Source organism: Neolamprologus multifasciatus, chromosome 5, assembly GCF_963576455.1.
Source record: "Neolamprologus multifasciatus chromosome 5, fNeoMul1.2, whole genome shotgun sequence".
NCBI lineage: Eukaryota > Metazoa > Chordata > Actinopteri > Cichliformes > Cichlidae > Neolamprologus > Neolamprologus multifasciatus.
The window spans coordinates 6,662,618-6,688,980 of NC_140443.1; the positions used below are offsets into that span (position 1 = coordinate 6,662,618).

The 26,363-nt window shown below is 36.6% G+C and overlaps 2 protein-coding genes across 2 annotated transcripts; both read right to left on the minus strand.

Moving 5' to 3' along the window:
* Positions 1-4,693: 4,693 nt before the first annotated feature.
* On the minus strand, positions 4,694-7,116 carry pxmp4 (peroxisomal membrane protein 4). Its single transcript, XM_085159851.1, has 4 exons — positions 6,861-7,116; positions 6,568-6,630; positions 6,207-6,405; positions 4,694-6,111 (listed from the first exon to the last, which is right to left on the minus strand). Exons 1-4 carry the CDS (start codon positions 6,971-6,973, stop codon positions 5,842-5,844), a joined length of 645 nt encoding a protein of 214 aa, XP_085015977.1. The 5' UTR covers positions 6,974-7,116; the 3' UTR covers positions 4,694-5,841.
* A 3,754-nt stretch (positions 7,117-10,870) lies between these two features.
* itcha (itchy E3 ubiquitin protein ligase a) lies at positions 10,871-25,925 on the minus strand. The gene is made up of 24 exons (XM_085159847.1): positions 25,781-25,925; positions 24,792-24,838; positions 24,356-24,497; positions 23,948-24,072; positions 22,713-22,844; positions 22,254-22,302; positions 21,936-22,114; positions 21,469-21,691; positions 21,281-21,376; positions 20,888-21,062; positions 20,092-20,161; positions 19,913-19,997; positions 18,203-18,331; positions 17,504-17,576; positions 17,271-17,342; positions 17,083-17,171; positions 16,783-16,942; positions 14,599-14,732; positions 14,037-14,177; positions 13,691-13,811; positions 13,415-13,519; positions 13,148-13,244; positions 12,971-13,043; positions 10,871-12,565 (listed from the first exon to the last, which is right to left on the minus strand). The coding sequence occupies exons 2-24, from the start codon at positions 24,814-24,816 to the stop codon at positions 12,466-12,468; spliced, it is 2,595 nt and encodes an 864-aa protein (XP_085015973.1). The 5' UTR covers positions 24,817-24,838; positions 25,781-25,925; the 3' UTR covers positions 10,871-12,465.
* Between the last annotated feature and the right edge of the window lie 438 nt (positions 25,926-26,363).

Sequence of the window (26,363 nt, forward strand, 5' to 3'; positions counted from 1 at the left end):
CACAAACTTTGATATCCCACACAATAGAACTGCATTCAGACGTCATGTTATGACAAACGATGAAGGATGATTCTATTACCCAAGTCCTAGATTTTGTTTTACATATAGGTCTGTTATCCCAATATTATTGTTTACATTGTGTTCAAAGTTTATTTGCAGAGAGGCTTTTTTCTGACGATTTTGAATGAATGACACTTGTTAACGGCTAGTTTGATGCACCCACTATTTATTACAAAGTTCTGCATATACAGTATGAGGTGGTACTAACTATTTATTTTGTTGACTATAAGGTTGAGTTGGATGTTCAAAAACTCGTTTGAAATTATTTCAGTTTTGTGACATGGCACGTTATCCTGCTGGAAGCGGCCAGCTGAAAATGGGCACAATATTGTCATAAAGATAAGGACATGGTTAGCAACAATACTCGGATAGGTCGTGCATTTAAACAATGCTAAACTGGTACTAAGGAGTCTAAAATGTGCCAAGAAAATATCCCCCAGAGCTGCGGCAGCCTGAAACTTTGATACGAGGCAGGATCATTTCTTGCTTTTATTGTGTTTAACACAAATACTGGCCCTGCCATCCAAATGACCAGGCGACATTTTTCCAGTTGTCTGTTGTCCAGTTTTTGATGAGCTCATGTGAACTGTATATTCAGTTTCCTGATTTAGGTGACAGGGATGGCTGTTGTGGTATTCTGCTGCTGTAGCTGCATTAACATGTTCAATATACTGTGCAATCAGTGATGTTCTTTTGCATACTTTGGTTGGAACAAGTGTTTAACCTTTCAGTATGAAGCAGTCTGGCCATTTTCCTCTGACTTTTGACATCAACAAGTGATTTTCACCCTGAGAGCTGCAGCTCACTAGATATTTTCTCTTTTTAGATGATTCTCTGTAATCCCAGAGATAGTTGTCCATCAGTTCAAGCACCAGTTTCTGAAAGACCAGTCTATTCACGCCCTCTGGATTAATAGTATTTATACATTTAGATTTCTTTATGCTTATATTGATAATACACATAACATAATAGAAAAAGCTAAAAATAAAATTATGCCACAGTATTTTATTTTGAATTTATCATAATTATCACTTTAACACATTTTCTAATGGTTTTCGTAGTCTTCTTTTACATGGGCAGCCTCACTGCCTGATATGTTTGGGGTTGAGATAATAAAATATGAAAGATTTTATATCAAATGATTCCACTGAAAAAAATGTTCATCTAATTAAAAAAAAAAAAAACTTTATGAATGAAACTCCCACACATGCTTTCATGCTTTGAATACATTAAAAAGACACCACCACCACCCCCCCCCCCCCACACACACACACACACACCCCACTGTTTGCACATCATGTCCCAAAGATGACAAAACAGGTTTTAGCATTCCATAGATAATCACAGTGTTGCTGCATGTGACATTTTGCGTTCAGAACTTTGAAGGAGGTGTCTCTTCGTCTTTTCAAACTGCAGAACACAGTGTCCCAATTCAAGAACATTTGAGCACATTCTGTTAAATAGGTGCTTTGAATTCAGATTCAAGGTCAAGATTTTAGTACGTGCGCATATTCTTTTAGATGTTTTATCTCTAATAAATAACATTTATCCTACAGAATTTGCTCATTTATTTATAAATGAACTCATTGAGATAAAGTGAAAGAATGTCTTTTAATGTATCCAGGATGACTTTGACCCTCGGACTATCGGTCTTAGCGTTGAAGGGTCGCCCTTTCAGGTAAACACTGACTCTGAATGGGGCATGAGAGATTTGATGTTTCTGAAGCCATTTGTCCTATGACTCTCAAGGTTTTCTCAAAGTTCCAGGTCAACATGCTTTATACTCAAGTCTGAAAGTTGAAAAAAAAAAACAGAAAACATTTTAGACTGTCAAAATCATGCATTGTCCTTAACAGTAAAAGTTGTCCATCAGTTCAAGCACCAGTTTCTGAAAGACCAGTCTATTCACGCCCTCTGGATGACATACTGTACTATCCTTTTCACTATTACCACCTTTATATTTCATAGTAAAATATCAATATCAATAATAACAGTTTGTTGCAAAACACTTGCATCAAAATTACATTTTGATTTTATATATATATAATATACATAGCGTAAAAGATTTAAATATATATATATATATATATATATATATATATATATATATATATATATATATATATATATATTCATATATATCAGTTCAGCACAGTTTCTGGTGGTTTTCATAGTTGTCTTTTACATGGGCAGCCTCCCTGCCTGACATGTTTGGAGATGAGATACTAAGCTATGAAAGATTTTATCTTGTATGAATTCACTGGAAAAAATGTCCATCTATTCTAAAGAATAAATTAGACTCCCACATGCTTTCACGCTTTGATTACATTAAAAAGAGTCACAAAAATATGCATACCAACCCACCTACTCCACCCTGTTACTGTGGAAAACAGTAACTGGGTGGACAATAAGAAAGAGCATGTTTTATGCTTAAGTCAACTATTATTATTTGTATGATGCACAACAGGGTTGCGTGTGAATAGAAATTTTTTTTAACATTTTTATAAACCATATGATCAAATTTACAAGAAATACTGGTTTATGTTGTAAATAAATGTAACCTGGTGGACATGTTATGATAAACCATCAGTGAACCACTGTGAAACATGAAAAAATGGCTGATGAAAGAGTATTTTCTCTTTGTCTCGTAGATGATTTCCCTTCAAAAATATATAACTTACTATAAGCAATAAAACTAGAGAACCAATGAGGAGTGTGTTTCTTTTTATACAACTTTAAAAGAAAATGTTAGCAGATAAACTGGAAACAATTTTTTTCATGTTTCTTGTTTGACTTTATGAATTGTTGGGTTTCTTAGCGGGATAACACATGAGACCAGAGTTGGAGTCTATTTTCAGACAAATAGACCACTTTCACAGACTTCCCCCTGGGTTTTTTCTTTATCTCTATAATTGTTTATTCTGTATACCTACTGCTGTAAAAACAACTTTTTCCCAGCAGACATTTTATCACGCACACAGATGACACTGCTTTAGTAAGCCCCTACATGATTTGTTAAGGTAAATCATCATGGTAACAATAACCAATAAGTTGTTAGGAACTGCGTTTCCTATTTTAGAAAGTGGCATCTTCTTTTTTGCCTCCTCTTTTCAACTCTTGCCATCCGCATGGCACTATTGCCCCCCACTTGCTCACAAAAGAAAATATCTAAACTGTCTTGTATTTAGTTCCATATTGGTGTATAGAAATATCATGATTTCCCCAGAGGGACAAATAAATATAGACGAGTGACAAAGGCCTTTTCTTGTCTACATTTCTTGATGCAAAATGAAGACATTTAAAATGATGCCAAATGCAATGAGGCTACATGAATATTAAAATCACCCTCTGTAATCTGAGCTGAACACTTAAAAAAGCTGAGCACTTAAAAAAGAGAGATTAGATTTAAGGGGCAGGAGGAAAAATGGATAACAACAAATAACAACAACGCTTTCCAGTTAGGGTGGCTAAGAGTAAGGTTTTCAAATGAAAGACATGTGGTTTTTATTAATTATACTTCTCCCTCAACTCTGTAAGGCAAAAGGTTAGAGCAGCTATCCATAAATAAGTAACAAAGCTAAACTATGAAGACAGAATTGGCCATTACATACATTCATACACACTTGTGCGCAGCTTTCCCCCCCTCTGTCACTTGATCTCTTTACACGAACATTCCTTAGGTTTTGTAATTCTTTGATTAATCCACCTCAAATAAGTTGTTGCACAAGGATAAGGAGTTTTGCCCCAGAATAGAAGCGTGGGAGGTTAGCTATTTGAAACTCGTCATTGTTCACTCTGGTTTGCCTCTTAATGAAACTAGCATCATCATTGCGCAAATCTTTAGTGAAGGAGCACTCACCCACTTATAATTACAGGCATGCACAATATCTTGGGTGGGAAGCATTTTTTAAGAATGAGTACTGACTCACTCTCATGAATTTTAACTGTTGCTTTCTATGTTTCATATCTGCCTGGATTATACTTTTCTTGCTCAAGTCGTAACATAAGCCATTTGTTGAAAAGTGTTAGTGTTAGAGAGAACAGTACTCTGTTGCATTATTTTACATCAATAACAGTGTTTTTAGTTGAAGTTGTTTGATATTTTATTTTTTAACATTTGACATTTAACAAGTAACACCAGTGCCTTTTAGTCGCAGCACATATATAATCTTTTTTTTGTTTACACAGAAGGACTGTTCATGGAGTACAGTGTAAGTGTACTTAGCCTATATTTACTTTTAACAGATAGTATTATCTAAATTACAAAAATAAGCACATTCATTCAGAACAGCCCTTTTATGGTGTTATAATAATATGTACAGTATTATTACCACCCATGGGTAAGTAAAATTCTGATGCTTTAAAGCCTGGACTGTCGTGGCCAAATTAAAGGTGTTTTTTATTTTTTATTTTATATATCGTTAGTGTTGTTTACCAATGGAGAGCATAAAGTAACACTAAATTGAAACATTCAAAGTCATCATGTCAGTGTCAATTCTCATTTGAATTTTGCATCAAAAGTGATTCTGTAAGTTTGACACTAGGATGTAATTTCATAAGGAATGCATAAGCACAAGTACTATTATCATCAGTGAGCTGACAGTTCTAGCTGAACTACCTGGCCACCTGCATGCATGTACAACATGCCCAAAAGTCTGCGTGTGAATGACTGTCTCTGTGTGATAGGCCTGTTATAGACTGCCCTGGGTGCAGGTCTCTCTCTGTGTAACAGTTGGGCTAGGCTCCAACACCGCTGTGACCCTGAATTGTCCAAGCAGTTAAAAATGGATGGATTTTTCTAGTAAATGTATACATTACATTTATAGCATTTTTAAAGTAATTAATATTTCAATTCAAATAACAGACTGTAGAACATTTTTAACAAGTATACAGTAGAGAATGCACCTGCTTAATTCAACCAACTAATGATGCCACTGAAACTTGTTTTTTCTTGAAACTGGCCACGTTGGACCAATTTTGTAAATAAAACCAGAAAACCTATGCAACGTTGTTGAACAATATGCTATTGTTCAACAAAATGATGCAATCAAAAAGTGATGATTAACCCTTTTAAGATTTCACTCTACATTAAATATTATATAACAATGGCACACCTTGAGCCACTAAGACAAACTAACAAAATCTGCAACATGCAAATCCAGTATTTCTTCTGCATGCATTGCTGGGAGGAGTTCAGGCATAAGTTCATAAAAAAAAACTTTAAATGTCAAAGTGTCATTATGCTTCATCATTCAAACTTGCAGAATGCATTGCAGAAAGAACATTAAGAGTTCATATATAAGTTAAAAATAACAGCTGCCATTGCTTTGTTACTGAATGAATGTTAAAGAATGTTTTAATTATTTTTTTTTAAATAAATCAGCTGACAACTTAAGGTGACACAAATATGTCAATGTGTAGCTACAGGTTTACAAGAGATAACAGAAATTTAATTTAGTCTTTTATTAATTCTTCAATTGTACGGCAACTACATTTAGTGACATAGCTCTGGAAAATCAGAAACTCCAACAATCTGTACAATCAGATAAAATATGAACACAAAATCATAAGAAGTACTGCAATTATTGCCTTTCAGCAATGGTACTTAAATATGATGGTTGAGCACTTTAGCTAGAAACTTGGTTGATACTGACAAACAGAAAAGAATTAGGACATTCAAATACAAACTTCAGTGTCAAACATTTAAAAAGGCAAAATTCAATCATATTTAGAATAGTGATTAAAAAAAGATTCTTTAACAAAAAATAAAATAATAAACCTTCAGTTTTGGGCAGCAGTCCTTGGCTTATTGTAAACTAGGAAGTCTGAGATGTCATGCCACACGTTGCTGTCATGATAGAGGTAGTTCATGGAGGACTGCAGTGATGGCTGGAGTGTATGTGGGTAATACTCAAACAACCACAAGACGATACCCCAAACTAGCGTGGCAAAGAGTGGGAAAGGGTCATGCTTAGGCTGTGGGATGAATCCTTTCTCTACAGCCAGCCGAGACAGGGCGAACAGGATCCTGGACAGCAGGTACATGTTGATCTAGAGTAGAAAGTAAAGAGTTGTATAATCGGAACACAGACAGATGCAACAGGCAAGTTTGAAGTTTGACACCCACAGGCTGCAGTTTGTCCTACCTGACTGTTAATGTTGTTGTTATCGCCAAACACTAACCATCCACCAACACAGGCAGCCAGAAATGAGTGAGACTGTAAACTCTTTCCTTGAAGTTTCTGCTGCAAAGCTTGCAGTCCTTTGTACGTGAACACAAAGCACGCCAGGTTTCTGGAGTGGGTGTATGTGGCCTTCAAAATGGCTTTGAACTTGTCCTTTAAACTAGAACACAGAAGGAAAACGGGATGTTTTAACACTTCAGAGGCACGCGAAGTGTAGCACAGGGTTTGTTTGGTTTTTATATATATATATATATATATATATATATATATATATATATATATATATATATATATATATATAAGCTTGAGATTTATGCCTTACCTGCCACTTCTAAATAGAAATGTCATAACCAGGGCATGTGGTGCTCTGATTTTGGCCCCATATCTGAGAAATAAACAGACTGTTATATAAGTGCTTCGCTACCGACAAAAAATCTCCACTTATTGTTATTATCCTCAGCGGCTGCTAAATCCACCGCCAAGTTACCAGTCTGGCTCTCTGCATGACAGAGAACAACAGCTAAAGGAACAAGTGCAATAGTCCAGCTGATAGCAGTGTAAGTGTAAATAAGTAAATAGCGTAGTTAAGCTCGCAGGGTGCTTCACTGAACTCACACAGCGCCGTTCCTGAATCCCTTCAAAACTGCCAACGCCGCTTTGTATTCCTCCTGCTGTAGAAGATTATTGACGGTATACAGAAGAGTTCTTATCAGATCAGGACCTGCCATGACTTTCAACGGAGCCGAGGGGAAACAGATACAGGTGGGACACACCAGTGCAGAATGCTGTGTCACATTAAAAACGCACCCTGTAGCCGAGTTCTATTAAAGGTTCCTACGTGTGCAGAAGCGCAGCTCGGTGAGATGAAACACTGAGGGGGAACGCTCTAAAACACCACAAAACAGTACAAGTATTGCAGGGGTGTCGGACTCCAGGCCTCGAGGGCCGGTGTCCTGCAGGTTTTAGATCTCACCCTGGATCAACACACCTGAATCAAATGATTACTTCATTACCAGGCCTCTGGAGAACTTCAAGACATGTTGAGGAGGTCATTTAGCCTTTAAATCAGCTGTGTTGGATCAAGGACACATCTAAAACCTGCAGGACACCGGCCCTCGAGGCCTGGAGTCCGACACCTGTGAAGTATTGTGTGGTTACTGAAAGTAAATAAAATTGTACAGGACGTGTCTTTACTCTTAGGGTTTTTTTTTCCAACATAGTCAGGATATCTGCTTAAATCCAACAAAATCTGAAGTAAACTTTAACTCGATGAAAACTACACAAAAAACAAACAAACAAAAAAAAATGGAAAAAAGAAAATAAGTAAATAATTAAAAAATACCGAAGTGTAGTAAAACTCTAATGTTATTTGAAACCGCTCCACCTGTTGAAAAACACACTTTAAAAAAGATATAAGAAGAAAAATATATTTACAGGTAATTTAACTGAAAACTCTTCAGTATTTTTGCACAATGCCACAAATGACATGAGGAAAAGAGCCTACTGGACCTCATTATTATTGCACTGCAATTTATTGCTGACTGTAAATTAAATGCCTAATTTTTGATACATTACTGCACTAGTTATTCATCTTCTGCTTATTACATAATGCAAATGTAAATATCTCATATGAAAACTGAAGTATTTTTATGTCAACCTTCACTTTAAATGCAAGCCTAAGCCCAAAGACCAGTTTTTGACTTTATCCTGCAAGAAAGGTTACAAATTTTAGGATGTTAAAATAACAACAAAGAGAGGCCATAATTTGTTTAGAGGTATCAGCATGTACACATGCAGTATTCTAGCACATTTGCCAAGACACCACCCATGTAATTCAGGCAGACACTTTACTTATGTAATAGATTCATACAGTTCCCCATCATTTCTTGTTCTTATCTTTAGAAATATCACCTTGATAACTATTAATAACCTATAGTAGATAACTCTAGTAGAAATAAAAAGTACCACATGCTTATAATACAAAAGTCAAGTTTTAAAGAAACAATAATTAATATTATGTAACAGAACAATTAGCAGACAGCAGTTTCTGAGTCACAGTGTTAAGTAATGGCTTATGACATGCACATACAGTGGTGTGGTGAGTACTATTAACGTTATTCTTTGGGGTGGAAGAAAACCTATTCTAAAAACATGCTCATTTCTTATTTTAGTAGAATTTGTTCTGTCTATTAAACAAAACAACTAAATATGAAACTTTAAGGAAACTGTGTTAGTCATTTAATTATTGCATATTACATAATGTAAGAGTGGATGCTTCATACAAGTACTAATGTAAAATTATGCAATGAATTCTAATTGTTATTTTTGTGCTCTCCATTGTATATTTTGTGATTCTTATGTTTTTTGAAAGGCACCACCCTTTTAACCAGGATTTCAAGTAATACTTACATCCACACTATAAATGCTGTCTAGAAAATCATTCTGTACAATACAATTATACAATTATAGTTCTACAACTTGTATAGTTCATATTTCATAATTCTGTATAGTTTCATATTTATATCCTGTTCATAGCTTGTACACAGCCTGTACATACTTATAGTTATAACATATTCATTTCATACCATGTACATTGTAACATACCCATAATAGACCCATTGTTTGTACCCTCTCTATAATAGACCCATTTTTGTAATATATCTATATATCTATATTATTGCTAATATATATTTTGTTATATATATATATATGGCTAAAGCACTTTCTGGATGGATGCAAACTGCATTTCGTTGCCTTGTACTTGTGACATGTGCAATGACAATAAAGTTGAATTCTAATTCTATTCTATTCTACAACATACAGTTGAAAGAAAGCAACACAACATTCTCAAAAGTACAAACAGCATAGTGAAACAGTGCTAGAACTTGATAGTTCACTCACTGTTTCAGCGGTTACATAATGGAGTAAGCATCATCCTGTTAAATGATGTTGCCAAGAGCCATCTTACATACCATCTGGTGTATTCTGGTACATTCTCTGTGTCAACACCCATCAACATACCCAGCATATGTAGTTTTGTAACAAAGAGAGTTCTCGTTTTCTTTCATGTATCTTCTGTGTGTTTTCAAAGACCGCAGTTCTTACATAATTTAGGTCACTTTGCTAAAAGTAAATGAAGACAGCACTCTGACAAAACTGTTGGAGACAGAGATAGATTTGTTTGGGGGAATTTCAGCTCGCGAAGGGCAACAATAAACCCAGCAAGATGAAGAGATCAATTCAAGTGGAAGACAACATAAAAAAAAACAAAAAAACAACAACACAATTATTCAATTAGACTAAGAAGAAATATACTTACAAAATGAATGAGTTGTGTGTTGCAAGTTATTGTAATGTACGTGTACAAAATACCCATCACACTTTCAGTGTTTTAATTGTTTTATTGCTCTTTTTTTAATCTACTAAATCCATTGATACAAGAAACTCATCTTCCTAATATTTATCCACAAACTTCCACTTGTGTATAAAAAATGTTAGTCTACTATTCGAATGACTGTGCAATCAGAACAAGTCAAACACCATTTTGCATATTTTTTTAAATATATTCATCTGCCCCATGACCTGGACCACAGTGGTGGTTAAACACAGAAGTGGTTAATTCAACCACTCCGAGTGTCAATGTGCTGTAATATTGTTACCTGTTAAATATTCAACAGTCAACATACTTAAAAAAAAAAAGAAAAAAAAATTATGCTTTTTTTTTTTTTTTTTACATTAATCTGCACAGGAGTAGCTACACTGCAAGTGTATGGGTGTACAACCAGTAAGGGAATAGAGGTGAAGTCAAGTGAAACATCCTACACAATTAAATGAAGAAAAACTGGTATGTGGCGGTGGAGGTGTGGCCTGAATGAATGTACTCATCAGGGCAACGAGGGATCACTTACATCAGACAAGTCTTTTTTTTTTTTCCTACCTGCAGTGCCGACGACATGAAATGGAAAAACAGCCACATGGTTCACACACGAGTACATTAAAAATGACAGTATTTTGTCTGTTTACATTTCAATCTGTATCTTAAAGACATCATGTATAAAATCATTTTCTGGGCCACACACTGGAATTACTGCAGATAATTTACACCACGCTGCCAACATACACACTACCACAGGTTGAGGCCTAGACAGTGGGAAGAAAAATAAATAAATTAAAAAAAGAAATCATAATATAGGTTTTGGGTCTGTTTATTCAATCCTGTTTATAAAAATTTATTAAGACCTACTGACCTAATAATCTTTTAAAATGTGCTTACTTTCACTGGCTACGTCTTTGTTTCTGGTGTCATTCACTTGTATAACTACATTCTAAGTAAAAGGGGAAAAAAGCAAAGTCTTTTTATAATGGCAACAAAATTATTAAAATGTGAATGTGAATATCATAATTCCTCAGCAAGGTAAATTTGTTTTAAATACAAAATATATTTTTAGTTTTCTTTTCTTTTAAGCAGAACAGAGCAGTTGCCTTTGTTTTAATTTCTATACTTTACCACAAGTAAAACAAATAAACTCTTAGTACTGACCATTGATATCACGTGTGTAATTACTTTGGGGGGACTGTTCGGAATTGATTACCTCTGTTAAGGGTTCTTTAATTAATTTAACTCATTTGTTAGACTGGTTCCAAAGATTTTATTTAAGTGATACTTTACCTAAAATAAACTATATCTGTCAGCAGACAACATTTTGAAAAGTCATGAAATACAATACAACTGTACAAATCTGAAAGCCATACGCCCTATAAAACTAGGGCCACTTGCTATCATAATTCAGATCTTATTTCACATCTTGCCAGCAACTCGAGAAGTTCTATTGCTAGAATAAGTCACTTTCCTTTTGATTAAACTTTGGAGTATATTTACATAAACTGCCTTAGCCACAGATAAATTTGTTAATAATCAGAATAGTCATTAATCCTTTTTGTTGTATTGTGGTATCATAACATTAACACACACACACACACACACACACACACACAAATATACAATTTTTTAAAAACCTTTTTGTTTCCTAATAAATGTGCCACATTTTATCTATTTTGTGGGAGAGAAAAAAAGGCGGTGCCCTCAGAAACCCAGCGTCAGCACATGTAATACTTTGCTCTGGGCAATTTGCAGAGATCGGTTACCATCTCATGGAAATTGTTCATTGACATTCCACGTCATCAGTAACAAGTTAATTATCAGGAAAAGCCCGTCATGTTCCCTGACTGACAAAAGTGCTGAGCGTCCACACTTAAATCTGATTTCAGACAGCACAGTATGGGAAGGTAATCTCTTCTCAAATCACAACCACATTAATTTCACCAAATATATCACCAACTTCATATTGGAATTGAAATCAACACTAAATGGTAAATATTATCAAAGTGTTATAAAAATGATCAAACAGCTTTGACTCTTATCTGGAAAAATGTTTCCTACAAAACAATTGCACATAAAAATACCACATCTTTCAAGAACAATCAAAGCATCTTACTGCTCACACAACAATGTGCAAAGGTACTCAGCATTTTAACTCATTAAAATTTTAAGAAATAAACCTGTCAAAAGAAGATAAAGTTATCATTATGTTTTGCAAAAAGTGTTAAAGAAACTGTATAAGTGCTACGGGAGTCTTTACAGTCTGTCAGTCAGCGATTGGGGGGGGGGGGGGGGGGGGATCCATTTCATTCATAAAAAAGGAAAGATTCAAAGCCATGTGTGAACCTCTGATGTTGTTTTTAACATATTAACTTCCATCCTTTAAGACAAAATGCACAAATATGGTTCTTCATTCTCATGCATAGAACCAGAAAGTGTCTCATAAGTTTCTACTGCATATTCACACATGTAGATGTAGAAACTGCAGTCGGTCTTCATACAAGTGCAAACACGACAATGCAAGAAAGGCCCCGCCTCCATCGCCTGACAGTGGATTAGGAATGAACTGATCATCTCTTACTACAGGAAAGAGGTGAAACCAGGTTAAGAGGATTTTTAAGGTCTCGTTTGAAGCAAACTAATTTTTAACAATACAGCTTTTTCTTTATGAATATGCAATTGTGACAAACTATAAGTAAGTAATAATAAGTTCTTCCACCAGATCATAAGCAGCTTCTGACTACAAAGACAATCTGCTGGAAAGTGCTCTTGTCTGAAATGGATATGGCTCCTCCAAGTCCACCACCATCACCACCATCCTATACATTTGCACTTATAGTTTTACTCCTGCCCGAATCCTTCTGTTTCCTCTATGGCAAACATGAGTTTCTCCTTCAGCTGTTCGTAGCTCTTATAAGGAGGGAGGTCCAGACGATTAAAGCTACATAAAACAAGAAGACAGAAACAGAGGGTGGCCAGAAGTGCTCTATTAGTATTAAGTTAACATTTTCTGTCTAGGTCATTCATAATGATGACAAGTGTGTTGTGTTTGCATTTATAAATGATAACATTTGTTCAGCTGCAGTAATGTCCCACGGTACTGCGCACAGCGAAGACATCTGCTAAATAAACACTTAACGAGCAACAATGTATTCTCACATAGCATTATATAACAACAAACACCAACATCTTAGGCTAAAAATAAAGGAACGCTTGCAACGGTTGAATCAGAAATGACTAATAGGGTTTGGTCATGAAAGTTTAATCCCACATTAAGCCGGATATGACACGAGATTTAACACATGAACTGAAGAAACCTGTACAAATGTAGAATTACTGGTCTTACCATGTGTGGCTTCGTGGAAGCCAGTTTTCTTTTCCAACTTTCTCAATGCAAAACTTCTGTGGACCATTGCTTCCTATATTAATCAAAAATAAGGATAAAGAGATTAAATATGATTTTGATATCACATACTGGTTTATACTACTGTACAAATGTCATGTGTCTGTTCACTGTTAATACCCATTAGATCAGCGAAGCCGCCCACGGGAAGACGACAGGTTCCTGTGACAAACTGCAGAAGTCTCATCCTTTTTTCGTTGTCCATCTCCTTCACAAACTGTTAACAGACAGTTTTGTGTTAACACCAGTATCAGGCTGATATCCGTACATTACAGTGATACTAATTTTCCATTTGTTGTTTTTCAGTTGGAAAAAGAAATATTCACACTGAATTAATCAGCTACAGCTGATTCAATAACATATTATTATTATTTTTTAAGTACCAACCTGCCAGAACCACATTATCTGCTTGCTAGTTCGGGCATAATGTCTATAGATTGTGTTCCTCTGCCAGTCCACCAAGTCTATCTCCTGCATACCGCACAGCATCACCTACAGACAAGAAGGGGACATTTTATAAATAAGCCCAACATTCATGTTAGTATTTATTTTCTCTTATTTTTTAAAATCCATATTGTTACAGAATCCCTGTAGTATTTAAAGGACCAGTGCTACCTCAAACACTTGTAAAGGTTATAGAGCATCATCTATTGACTTCAGTACCTCTAATTCTCTAGCATCAAAGTACTGAAGGTATTGCTGTGGAAGAACTTCATTGAAGCCCTCAAAGAAAGCCTGTGTCTGCTCCTCCACACCCCTGGATAGCCTCCACTCTGCCACTAACCTGCATAGAGATGACATATTGAAATATTAATAAATTAATATTAACACACTTTAGAGATGTCAAGTGCTGCTTAAAAATGAATGTTTTCAAGGAAAACAGAATTATTTTGTTTAAACACAACATGTCCAAATTCAGTGTATTTAAATGTTACGCTTGTTTACCACGTTATGTTATGGAGCATGTAAAAGTAGCAAATGAATATAGACGGTAGGTAAGAAGTTGTACCTGATGTATTCCTCTTTATTTTCTTCAGTTACTAGAATGTTCCCTCCATCTGGTTTAAGCTCATGTGTGGTGACCTCCCCAAGTATCTCCTTGTCAACGGAGAAGAACATTTCCAGACCGCACTCCTCTATATTATTGTCCCTACAGGCAAGACAATGACAGTTACCGTCATTACTGACAATGTTTACAACAAAAAAAAAGGAAGTTAGCTATTATGTCTGCTCTAAAGTTCACTATAGAGTCCTATACATTTCCACAGTAAGTGACAAATTATGGGAGCATAAATCATTTACTCAAATAATGCACATGGCCCAATCTGTCCTCTCAAACTCTTCATTTGTGTGCATAGGTTATCAAAACCTAGTATTTAACAATATGCAAACATATTTAGGAAATGAAAATATTTTTTTTAAAGCAGCCCAAAGTCTATGTATATATCCACAAATTTTGGTCCACTTATAACAACCCAACAAATCTCAATGTAAAACACATCGAAGTCCTCGTCATTCACACCATCCACCACAAGTCTAACTCAATTATCACATGTACATCAGAAACTTACTTGATCCAGATGAGTGAATTATAGAATTCTGGATCTATGGACTCCAGGTCTTTCAGACCCAGAGGTTTGTTCAGAATACGTTTGTAAAAGGGCAGCGAGAAACCTGTGTCGATAAATTTGCCATGGAACAAGGCCTGGAGAGACATAAAATGGAAAGGTTTTGAAAGCAAATTAAACAAAACAACAGATAAACAGAAGACATTTATCTCATATTTGAGATTTGTAATTTTATGGTAGAAAGTCAAACATATTATTCTGTAAGGCACATCTATTAGGTATATTTCTCTTTTGCAATTTAATTCAATGATTAGATTTGAGATCTAGTCATTGTGATTAAATTGCAATAAAAGAGAATAGCATAAAATATTGCATGATTCACATAAAGTAATTAATATGTTACACAATGTAATAATATACAGGGTGGGCCATTTATATGGATACACCGTAATAACATGGGAATGGTTGGTGATATGAAAGTCCTGTTTGTGGCACATTAGTATATGTGAGGGGGCAAACTCCTCAAGATGGGTGGTGACTATGGTGGCCATTTAGAAGTCGGCCATCTTGGATACAACTTTTGTTTTTTCAATAGGAAGAGGGCCATGTGACACATCAAATTTATTGGTAATGTCACAAGAAAAACAATGGTGTGCTTGGTTTCAACGTAACTTTATTCTTTCATGAGTTATTTACAAGTTTCTCTTTGTTCACAGCCATTGACATGTCGAAGAGGTTAACACGTGATGATATCGTGTTGATATCTGGTGAACGCAGTAACCGGGTCATTGCAGCAGATTTCAATGCAAGACACCCTACGAGACCACCCATCTCCCATGCTACAGTTAGCAAACTGCTTGCTAAGTTTCGTGAAACTGGTTCAGTGTTGGATTTGCCAAAATGTGGATGCAAGAAAACTGTCACTAATGAAGAAACATCAGTGGCTGTCCTAGCTTCATTCAGCAAGAGCCCACAGCATAGCACTCGCCACATGTCACTGGAGAGTGGCATTAGTCGAACATCCCTTCGGCAGATATTAGCTACTCACAAATGGCACCCTTACAAACTCCAGCTACTGCAGCATCTCAACGAGGATGACCCAGATCGGAGCACAGAATTTGCAGAATGGGCAAAGCAAAAATTAGAACAGGACCCTCAGTTCACGCAGAAGATTTTGTTCAGTGATGAGGCAAACTTTTATGTGAATGGTGAAGTTAACAAACAAAACCACTGCTATTGGTCTGACACTAACCCACATTGGATGGATCCCTCCAAGACTGTTGGAACAACAAAAGTGATGGTTTGGTGTGGTATATGGGGTACAACGATAGTGGGTCCATTCTTCATCAATGGAAACCTCAAGGCCACTGGATATTTGAAATTGCTACATGATGATGTGTTTTCCTCTTTATGAACTGAAGCTGGCACGTTCCCTGAGTTTTTCCAGCAAGATGGTGCACCACCACATTATGGGTGCCAGGTCTGAGCATTCCTAGATGAACAGTTTCCTGGAAAGTGGATTGGTCGTTGTGGGCCAGTTGAATGCCTCCCAAGGTCTCCCGACCTGACCCCGTTAGACTTTTATCGTTGGGGTCATCTGAAGGCAATTGTCTATGGTGTGAAGATACGAGATGTGCAGCACCTGAAACTACGGATACTGGATGCCTGTGCTGGCATTTCTCCTGCGGTGTTGCTATCAGTGTGTGAAGAGTGGGAGAAGAGGGTTGCATTGACAATCCAACACAATGGGCAGAACATTGAACACATTTTATAAGTGGTCAGAAACGTGTAAATAACTCATGAAAGAATAAAGTTACGTTGAAACCAAGCATACCATTGTTTTTCTTGTGACATTACCAATAAGTTTGATGTGTCACATGGCCCTCTTCCTATTGAAAAAACAAAAGTTGTATCCAAATGGCCGACTTCTAAATGGCCACCATGGTCACCACCCATCTTGAGGAGTTTGCCCCCTCACATATACTAATGTGCCACAAACAGGACTTTAATATCACCAACCATTCCCATGTTATTACGGTGTATCCATATAAATGGCCCACCCTGTAGTATGGCATAATAATATGGCAGGATATAGCAATGGCAGACCAGATTAATCATGCACATACATTTAGTTTCAAAACTAATGATTTAAACTTATTAGTAACAACTGAGAGATGGTGTGCATACCATGGCAATAAATCGCCCAATGAACTTGAAGTACTTAAGGTGATCCGGGTTGATGTAAGAGGCAGGGTTGATCTGAAGACAGTAGTTGTCCTTGCCAGCATACTCAAACAAACAGTACATTGGATTCAGCACCTCATGAGACAGCAAGAAGAACCATTCCCTGAAAATAAGCACAAGTGGTCAAACTGGTTGAGTGGGGTAGTTCTTTTTAAACTAGAATTTAATGACAAAATCATGAGTTTTTACTGTTTGTGTTGTTATTTTAGCAACAGGGTGGTGCAGCTTTTACTTTGAGATTACCTGGCCACACCTCCATAGTCCAAGCCTTCCTCACCAGGGAAAATTATCCACAGTCTACGCCTAAGATCTTGTGGGTGGAAACTCATGATCTAAGAATGAATTAATAACACATCTCAAGCACTGAAAAGACAATGTTATTAAATATAGAAATGTGGTGAGAAGACAGTACAACCAATTAAAACAATTACCTGTTGAAATGAATCCTCAAACAAAGTTTTGCGTGAAACTGTAATTTTAATGTGCTGAGGCATCGACAGTTGCTAAGAAGAAACAAAACATGCAAACAATGTAAATAATTGATTTTAAAAACTCTGTCCACTAGCAAAATCATTTACACTTTACTTTGCATTTACGTAATTAAAAACAAGAAGAACATAACAGCATATGTAGTAAAACAGTATGATATGCTGAAAGCACGTACCTGACACCAGAATCTGAAGTATTGCACTTTGGCTTTGAAGTCCCTGACATAAGTTATCTGTGGCCCATTCTCACTACGGAAAAGACCACATTAAATTATTGTCAAATAAAAGTATCAAAATACATTTTGATAACAAGTGCTTATATTCATCTCTGGACATTCTGAGCATCCTGTTTGTTTTCTTTAGCAACACCCAGGCTTTGTGGTCATGATCACTTGAGATTATAAGGCTCATTTGATTTTACACCAATCACTGATTTAAATATATTCAGGTGTGCACTAATCAATATATTTAGTGTGGAAAGAGTTAGATAAGCAAACATATATACATTTTGTAATATTAATGAGACACACCTGTCCCATTTAAATTGAACTCTGGTCATTTCCCCCCTCCCTTTCATGATGCTTGTTCATGCAAATGTAAGCACTGTAACACACCCAGGTACAGACCAGAACAACAGAACAGAGACCATTGGAGTAGGTCTCAGTCAAACTCCCGAGTTGTTTGCTTATGTTGAGAATGACCTCAATTATAATTATAAATACATATATAAAAACAACCAAAGACTTTTTTGATTCACAGGCTACAGAAGCTTTTAAAGTGCAGTTGTGTCTGTCTCCATTAAATGAATCTGATCCCCCTCGTGTTCAAGCTACTGCTTAAAAGTACAGCTGCTAGCACAAGATACCAAAACTTACAGTGAGGATTTCCCTGTGCGAGGGTCAATGTAGGTTGTTGTTCGCCTATTGTGATCTACAAAGTAGGGAATACCATCCACAGTGAACCTCATCTCCCAACCCTCAGGCAGAGGCTTGTCATTCAGCAGCCTGGATAAAGTTAAGTAAGCACAGAGAAATGCAACCATTAAAAGAAATCCTTTTAAAAGAAACATAAAATGCATATTTTAAGTTAAATGAATAAAAAATAATAAATGGAATCAAAGATTTAAAAACTCGTCCTTAAAAGCAGGGTTTCCTCCGTACTACTTAACCTACTTAACTGTGATTAGCTGGTTACAAAAAAAGCATTTAGACAGAAACCCTTCCCTTTGTGTATCCATTAGGGCTGCTACAAACGATTATTTTGATAGTCGACTAGTCACCGATTATTTTTGCCATTAGTCGACTAATCAGATCATCATCCATTGGACGTAAAACGTACAGCTTATTGCACCAGCAGCATCTGCTCTTATATAACTATCATTAGCTTACAGCTTTAAGTGTTTAAGGTATGTGCTAACTAAAAATAAAGACAAGATGATAGTTTATTAAATTTTAATGAAATTTGCAGATTGTTTCGGTGAAGTTTAATAAACTCAGCTGTCTGCTCCTTGCTATCTAAAATATAACAGGACACCGGAGGATATTCTCGAGCATCTCTTTAATCTCAGCCAAACCGATTTATTCAGGAACAAATAAAATACTAAAAATAAAAGCCAAACAATAACATTTTAAAGTTATCCAAGTGACTTATATATCATGTTTAACCCGAGTAGTGAAGGACGGCGGTGGGTTTGAAAACGATTTGCCCAGAGTCCGGTGTTCTCACGGCTCTAGTGAGCCTTGCTCCCGGCTAGCTATCAAGCTGGTGGGTAACAGACGTCTCCGAAAACGTCGGAGCGCTTTTGAAAATATGTGGTGTCTTGATAAACTGAGCAGGTATTTGAGGTTTACACAGCTACATTCTCGCCTGAAAACATGTTAAACGTTTATTTTGTGACCCAGAAAGAATAATACCAGTAACATTAAAACTAACTAGCTGCCGCCATTGTTGGAAACTGAGCTGGGCTGCGCTATGAATTCTGGGACACAGCTTCTTCTTCTTCGGGGTTTAACAGCAGCTGCCATCTTCTGTTTCAGTCCGTTATTACACTCTTAAATCCTACTACTTATTCCTGCGTCTTTTGGGATCTTACAAAGCTTCAAATGACGAGTCGACTTTTAAATTAGTCGTCGACGATTTTGATAGTCGACGTAATCGTGACTAGTCAACTAATTGTGGCAGCCCTAGTATCCATAAACCATAAACTTAAGAGCAGTTAGTGGTCAATAGCAAAGACTTTTTGAAGGAACTATCCAATTCCAAATCTGTCAAAGATGTCAGAATCCAGTCATTATGTTCTACACATTTAATCCAGTTTCACAGTTGCCAGATTATCTGCATGCAATTGCTTTGCCACTGTTGACCTGTTCCAAACTCCAAGCTCCTAAGAGGTTAGGACAGTTTTTCAGGGAGTCCTGCAATGGAAAAATCAACCTTCTACATCAAATTGATGGCTGAAACACAGACCTAAAATGTGTCACTCAGAAATTTGGGCCTGCCAAAAACAAAGTGACATTCCTTTCACTTGTCACTTTATTCTAGACATATCAGCGCTCCCTACTGTCAAGAACACAAAATACACTCACCCTTGGGTCCTTGGGTCTTCCCACTGTGTCCTGCGAGTTGGGTGATGGACAAAATACACTCTACCATTGGTGTCAGTTCTCTTTTCTTGTGAAGGAGAAAATCAACACATTTCATTTTCATTTATTTATCATGTCAGTAACATCAGCTAAAACGTTTTTGTAATCTCACTGATACTTACCCCATCCGTGAGGCAGAGGTCCTAGTGGGTCAAACTCTTTACTGGCTGTGGCTGCAAACTGGTCTTGAAGCTGAGCCAGAAAGAAAACGTTACAAATGTCAAGTCTGCAAAAACATCTGTAAAAACTATTTTTGTCACGGTCTGTTTAAACACAGTTTAGACTTAAAATCAGAAGAAATTGACCCAAGACTATTTGCATGTTTATTTCCATCGGGTGCTTAAAGCTTTTTAGTCACGAGACTTAAAACATGCTATCTGGACTTTATAAACTCATGCAGCCTTACTTAAGCTCCTTTCACGCTTGAGAGCTACATCAGACCTCAAAGTCTGCACTGTCACTTCATTTTAACCCTGGAGAACCCATGGGGTCAAATTTGACCCCATGGGTTCCCTAGAAAACCAATTGGGTCGGCTCTGACCCCATGGGTTCTCCAGGGTTAAAGAGAAAGATGTTCCAAAATGTTTCCAAGACACAATTATTGCAATATATTGTTCAGCATGAAATATGCAAGTTACACAGTAGAAGTGGAAAACGTAAACCTTAAGTGCTTATTCATTAGACTGCAGGTGTTTAGTACTTAAAAGTTAGTTATTTTTTTATTTATAAATTTGAATTTAAGACGTAGAAGGACTGTGCAGTATAATTTTTGTATGATGTGGTAAAAGTACAGCATATACAAATGATTTTATAGATCAAAAACCATGCGTAGATGGGCTCTTTAAGCAAATCAAAATAAATACATCTTCAAACTGTTCTTCATGTGTAGTCTGAAGCACATTCAGTAACTGCTCTCACCCCATATATGAATCTCTGGTTAAATTGCTGCATGGCTCCCTGGAGCTGGCTGCGCTGGTGCTGCCATTCCTCGTAGTTACGCACTGACTCCTGTGTGGGTCTTTGCCATGTAGTAGTTCGGGTTATGTGGTCAACATAATAAACTCTACCCATTGGATCCACTCTGCGCTCCCATCTGCATAAAAGGAGAGCAAAAAAATAAATAAAAAAAAGTGTTGTTTATTTTGCCAAGGATTTCTTTCTAGATATTAAAAACTCCCACAGAGAACAGATAAACGCATAGTAAAAGTGATTATAAACAATGTGACATAGATAATTATATGCCACTGAATACACAATATTCAAACTACATTAATATATCTGTAGTATAAAAAACATGAAGATGTTTGGCACCCTGAAGGCAAAGGCTCAGGCCTATCCCAGGTTGTTCTTTTCTCAATGTGATCCACATAGTATACCCGTCCATTCTGGTCAACTCTTTGCTCCCACCTGCAGAAGAAATACAAATTATAATAAACAGATTGAAAATAAGCTTAAATGAGGGGCCTATAAAAGAAAATGCAGAAAGCATTGCTCTTTACCCTGGGGGCAAGGGACCATTGTTTATGGGAGCCACCCTGGGAATTGTTGCTGAGGCACTGGCCCCTTGTTTAGGAACACTTGCTGTCTGTGAGGAACTTGATGTTGCCGCTCTTGCATTTGATTCATTCTGCTGATCTGAACACCCACTAGCTGATGCCTGAGAGGAACCATCGGAAGCTGGGCCTTCGCTGAGTTCACTAGGAGAAGAACTGCTTGAAGAGGCTATGAAATGAGCAAGAACAAGAGTAGGGAACCTTTAAGTCTGTGAAACAAAAATGTTCTTTCTATTTTCAAAGGTGTATTTGTTTTCAAAAGCGTAGTGACTTTAATACTGACTGAAGTCAGTATTCAGTGCTTTAGCTAGTATAGAAAAGAATAATGGTATATTAGACATGAGGGAGATTGAAATCACTCATGTGATGTATATGCAAGCCATTTAATCTTTGATGTCTTATAGTTTTCCTACATGGTGAAGCTGCCGGTTTCTGTCGCATAGGAGGGGGCGGTCGCATAGGTCCAGAAGGAAGTGATGCAGTGGAGCCCCCTGGAGACCGTGAGGGAGAACTTGTACCATTGACAGCATGCACATTTGGTACAATGACCCATTCATCCGAGTCACTTGAAGGTGATGAGCCTCCGCTTGACCTACAAGTACAAAATACTTAATATTTGAGTAGTTTTCCAAGACCAAAGATTTAAAATGTTTATTTAATCTTACAAAACCAATGTCCAAGTATTTTAATGCAATAGTATCTTAAGATCATTAATTAAAGATTTACTAGACCTGTCACCAGTATCTCCATTTTGCCGCGTATTTCCATTTGGAAGAGCAGCTAGCAAGCCATAAAAACAAAAAAACAAAATTAAAAAAAAAAAACAAAACATCAAAAACAAAGTAAAAGACAAATGTTTAATGTGACATTCAAAAATGTATTTGTAACTCCCAAGTTCTCAAATGCTTGGTTGCAAATGTAGTCACTAATGCAGGTAGATATAAAGGTTACAAGTAATGCCAAGGTCTTGTCAGGGCACAGAACACTGATAAGCATTTACAACCTGGCAGCAGTTTCCACCTTGTTACCTCATTGCTATCAAAATCATTAATAATGACCAACATGGTAACAAGCTAAATTTATTCTGCAATTCTATTCATTTTCAAATTACAGATTATGAGCGTTCCTGTTCTAAAATTGCAAATGTGCCCCACATAGTATACTGGGTTTGTGTGAGCGTGGTCTCTCACCTTGTTCTCTCTCTGCCAAGACAAAGGTTTCTGGGTCTACCTGCATGCCATCCAGACAGACTGACAAGTCACCTACAAGATCCTGGGGGTCTCTGTCAGAGCACAGCTGCAGTGTCTGCACGACCTCACATACTTAAGGGGGACAGAATACATGTCAAGTTTTAAGCAGGCACTGTAATTGCAAGACAAGAGAACACATACATTACCATAACACAAAAGAATAAAAGCAATTATTAACAATGTCCTGGTTTAATTAAAAACTGCTCCTACAAGCACATTGTTCTCCTAGTAACATTTATTACTAAAATAAACAAATACTGAAGAACAATTTCCTACGGGGTCTCAGATTGTTATTAATCACCTGATTTTTAAAGCAACGTTTCCTTTTTTAGCCCAAACTGTGACAGTGTGAAAACAGCAGAGCTGAAAAACTCCAGTCACATGGAATGCCTCAAAAACCATGTGCAACAAGAATCTCATTCAGTGCTTTAAAAATCACAGACAAGTAGCTCTTACACAGAATGTAGACCAGACTGTAATGTCACATGTTTTGTGTATGCTATGCACACTGACCAGGTCTGAAGAGGCATTGTATTTAGTTACTTCAAACACAGAAAAGCTCATGTGTATAGGTGATGCAGTGTACAGCATCTACAGAATGTGCATCAATTACCAAATTGTAATTGTGAGACATAGAAAAAGAAAACAAAGTCAGAAAGTGATCTAATTTGTTATTATCATGAAATCATGAAGTCATGTAGTAACAGCTTTGTCTTTATACAATTTACGATTTTGTACAGCTCAACTCCAAAAACTAGAAATATTAGCTGTATACTCATTTCCTCAGAACATCTTTCCGTATCAAAGGTTAATATAGAAAATAGCAGCATAAACAAACTCTCAAGTATCCTTGTGCTACAACATTTTCACAACTGTCTCATGCATGGCTGTAGCTCAGGAGGTACAGCTCCTATTGATGAGAAGGTCAGTTGTTCAATTCCTCCAGTCTGCATTTCAAATTATCCTATAGTACTGAACCCTGTGTTGCACTCATCAGCGTGTTATAACGAGTGTGACAAAAGCACTAGGGATAGAAAAAAGTGCCTGTATAAACATGTGAATGAAAGTGTTTTGAGTGCTCAAATAAAGTAGAAAAGTGCTACATGACTTCCAGTCCATTTACCATATCATGCCAATAGTGGAAAAAAAAATGCCACGTAGGAAAATGAACTTACATTTCATGTCATTGGCCTTAAGGGTCTTGCTGATTTCCAATGTAGCTAGACCCAATAGAATGTCTGACTTGAGTGTCTGATGGCTCCAAACACGAAATATCAGTTTGCTGAACGGCGTCACAATTCTGTAGAAAGGTGAGAAATTTTCAGCATACAGCACCAACCAATACGATACAGCAGCAGAGAAATAATTGAGGTAATCTGTACAGCTTCTTAGCTTTTGTTTGAAACTCATTAAGCATTGATACTTTTTGTTTTGTTTTTCCCGCCTCCAAGTACAGAGGAAATCCAATTAATAAGTCTATGATGATTTTAATCCTCCACTATATCTTACATTACATTTACTGTCTACAATTGCAACATTCTGCTAAAATATGGACCGAAACAAATTTTCGCAGTTGTACTCACACTGTGAGAGCCTGCTTCCATTTAGGGCTGTGTGTGTTGTTGCATTTCTCAGTCCTCTTTGACTGACCATCCACTGCTATTTCAACATATGGACTTGGACCAAACCAGGTCTTTTTGTTTTCCTTCAGCTTAGCTGAAAGCACTGGAAAAATAAAAATTCTAGTCATGGAAAACCAAGATTCTGAAACCACTTCCTGTAGCCCCATGCATCCTGAGCGCAACAGCAGTCAGTTTAATTACAACCAGCTTTAAGGTATTTTTTAAGATCAAGGGATTCATCAAAATCTAGGTTTCCATGACAGATGTTAAGCATATTAATAATGATAAAAGAAAACACCGTAAAGAATTTATCACAGTCCTCTACTGGTTTTTGTTAAATGATGAGCATACAAATTTTGCAAAAACAATAACTTACCAGTAAGTTACAATAACTTACCAGTAACTTGCAACTGGGCCTTCATGGTTCATCCATAACATTAGAGCCTGTGGCAACAACAAATGAACCTCCAATCAATGTTATCACATATAACTTAATACTTAAAGAGTGAAAAATATAACCTGATTTATAGTCAACAGTGAGTAAGCCTTGAGGAAGCAATCTAAATAAAACAAAGAGATACTTGAGACACATTCTGGTATCTGGGATCATTTTTTGTTGACTCAAAGATAACATGTTATCTCAATTATCACTCTGGTTAAATACGTAAATTGACTGTGGTTTACAATACACAAATCGAGCTATACCCTCACTAGCTTCGCAGCACACAGGCCCTGGGAAATCATTCATAACTGCTGTCCAAATCTGTCACTCATTTGGTAGAGCTTGTAAATCAGCAAACCGCATTGCTATGTGTGCTAGACAGTCGATTTTAGTAATCAAAACAGAGCCTGAACTAAATAATGGTTGGTCAGTATAAAAAATTGTATTGGCATACATATTGTTCATTGTTGAGGTTTGAGATATTGGTACTGAGAAACTGAGGTTGTATGGAGTAAAATGATTTCTGCTTATTAGTTTGTGAGGTTTTATATATGCAAACAGAAGGGAAAAGAGAGGGAGGATATCAGTCAGTAAACTGATATCTGATCTCGTTGCGCATTAGGCTCAATTTTCTCACAGGTTAGCAGTAATGTTAGCCAACAGAAGATTAGTTATTAAGACAGCGTTAAACACTAGACTCTAGTAGAGTTTCCGTTTAGGCTGTCACATCACCAACACTAGCCAGCTTGTAAACTGTTTCATAACTGTAACGAAGGCGGACAAGTTCAAGAACCTGGAACTTTGCACACCGATATCCTGATCAAGGCTTTAGCTAACCATGCATTAAACCCACGCTCGAAATGCTAACACCACTTTCACTCCTTCGACTATTTAGAGGAGGAAAAATCCAAGCTGTTCCTTGGAAGAACTCTAAGTGACCATACCTGATGAAAGAAGAAGATGAAGAGTGACAAAAACTTTAGTTTCAGCTATGTCTGAGTGATGACAGGTAAGATAACAACATCAGCTCAGACCAGTGATCCGCTAGCTTGAACAAGTCCAGGTTTTCCGGTACAAGTTTTTCATAATAAAGCATTGGAGAAAAAGGCTTATTATCTATATAATCTGAATATCTATATAAGTTATAAGCAACATTAGGCGTCAGACCATGTTAATTTTTATTATGACGTTATACACAATCAAAAACAAAAAGACAAAAATAAAACAGCACGATGCACCAGGCTATATTTGTCCTGGTATTTTTGTCCCCCAGCTTGCTGCTATTATAAGTCTGGACTAGAGTAGTTTTGTCATTTGATTTCTGTCTGCAGTATTAGTAGATGTAACCTATAGGCAAGCTTTTATTTTGAAGGGACGTTGAAGCTGCTGACATCGCGATAAAAAGACAGAACAATCGCATAATTTAACAAGACACAAGAAACGTTTATGTTTCTTTAAATTTTACATTGTTTGGCAGTACATACTAAAATATATGGTTTTATTTATGAAATGATTCAGACATTTACT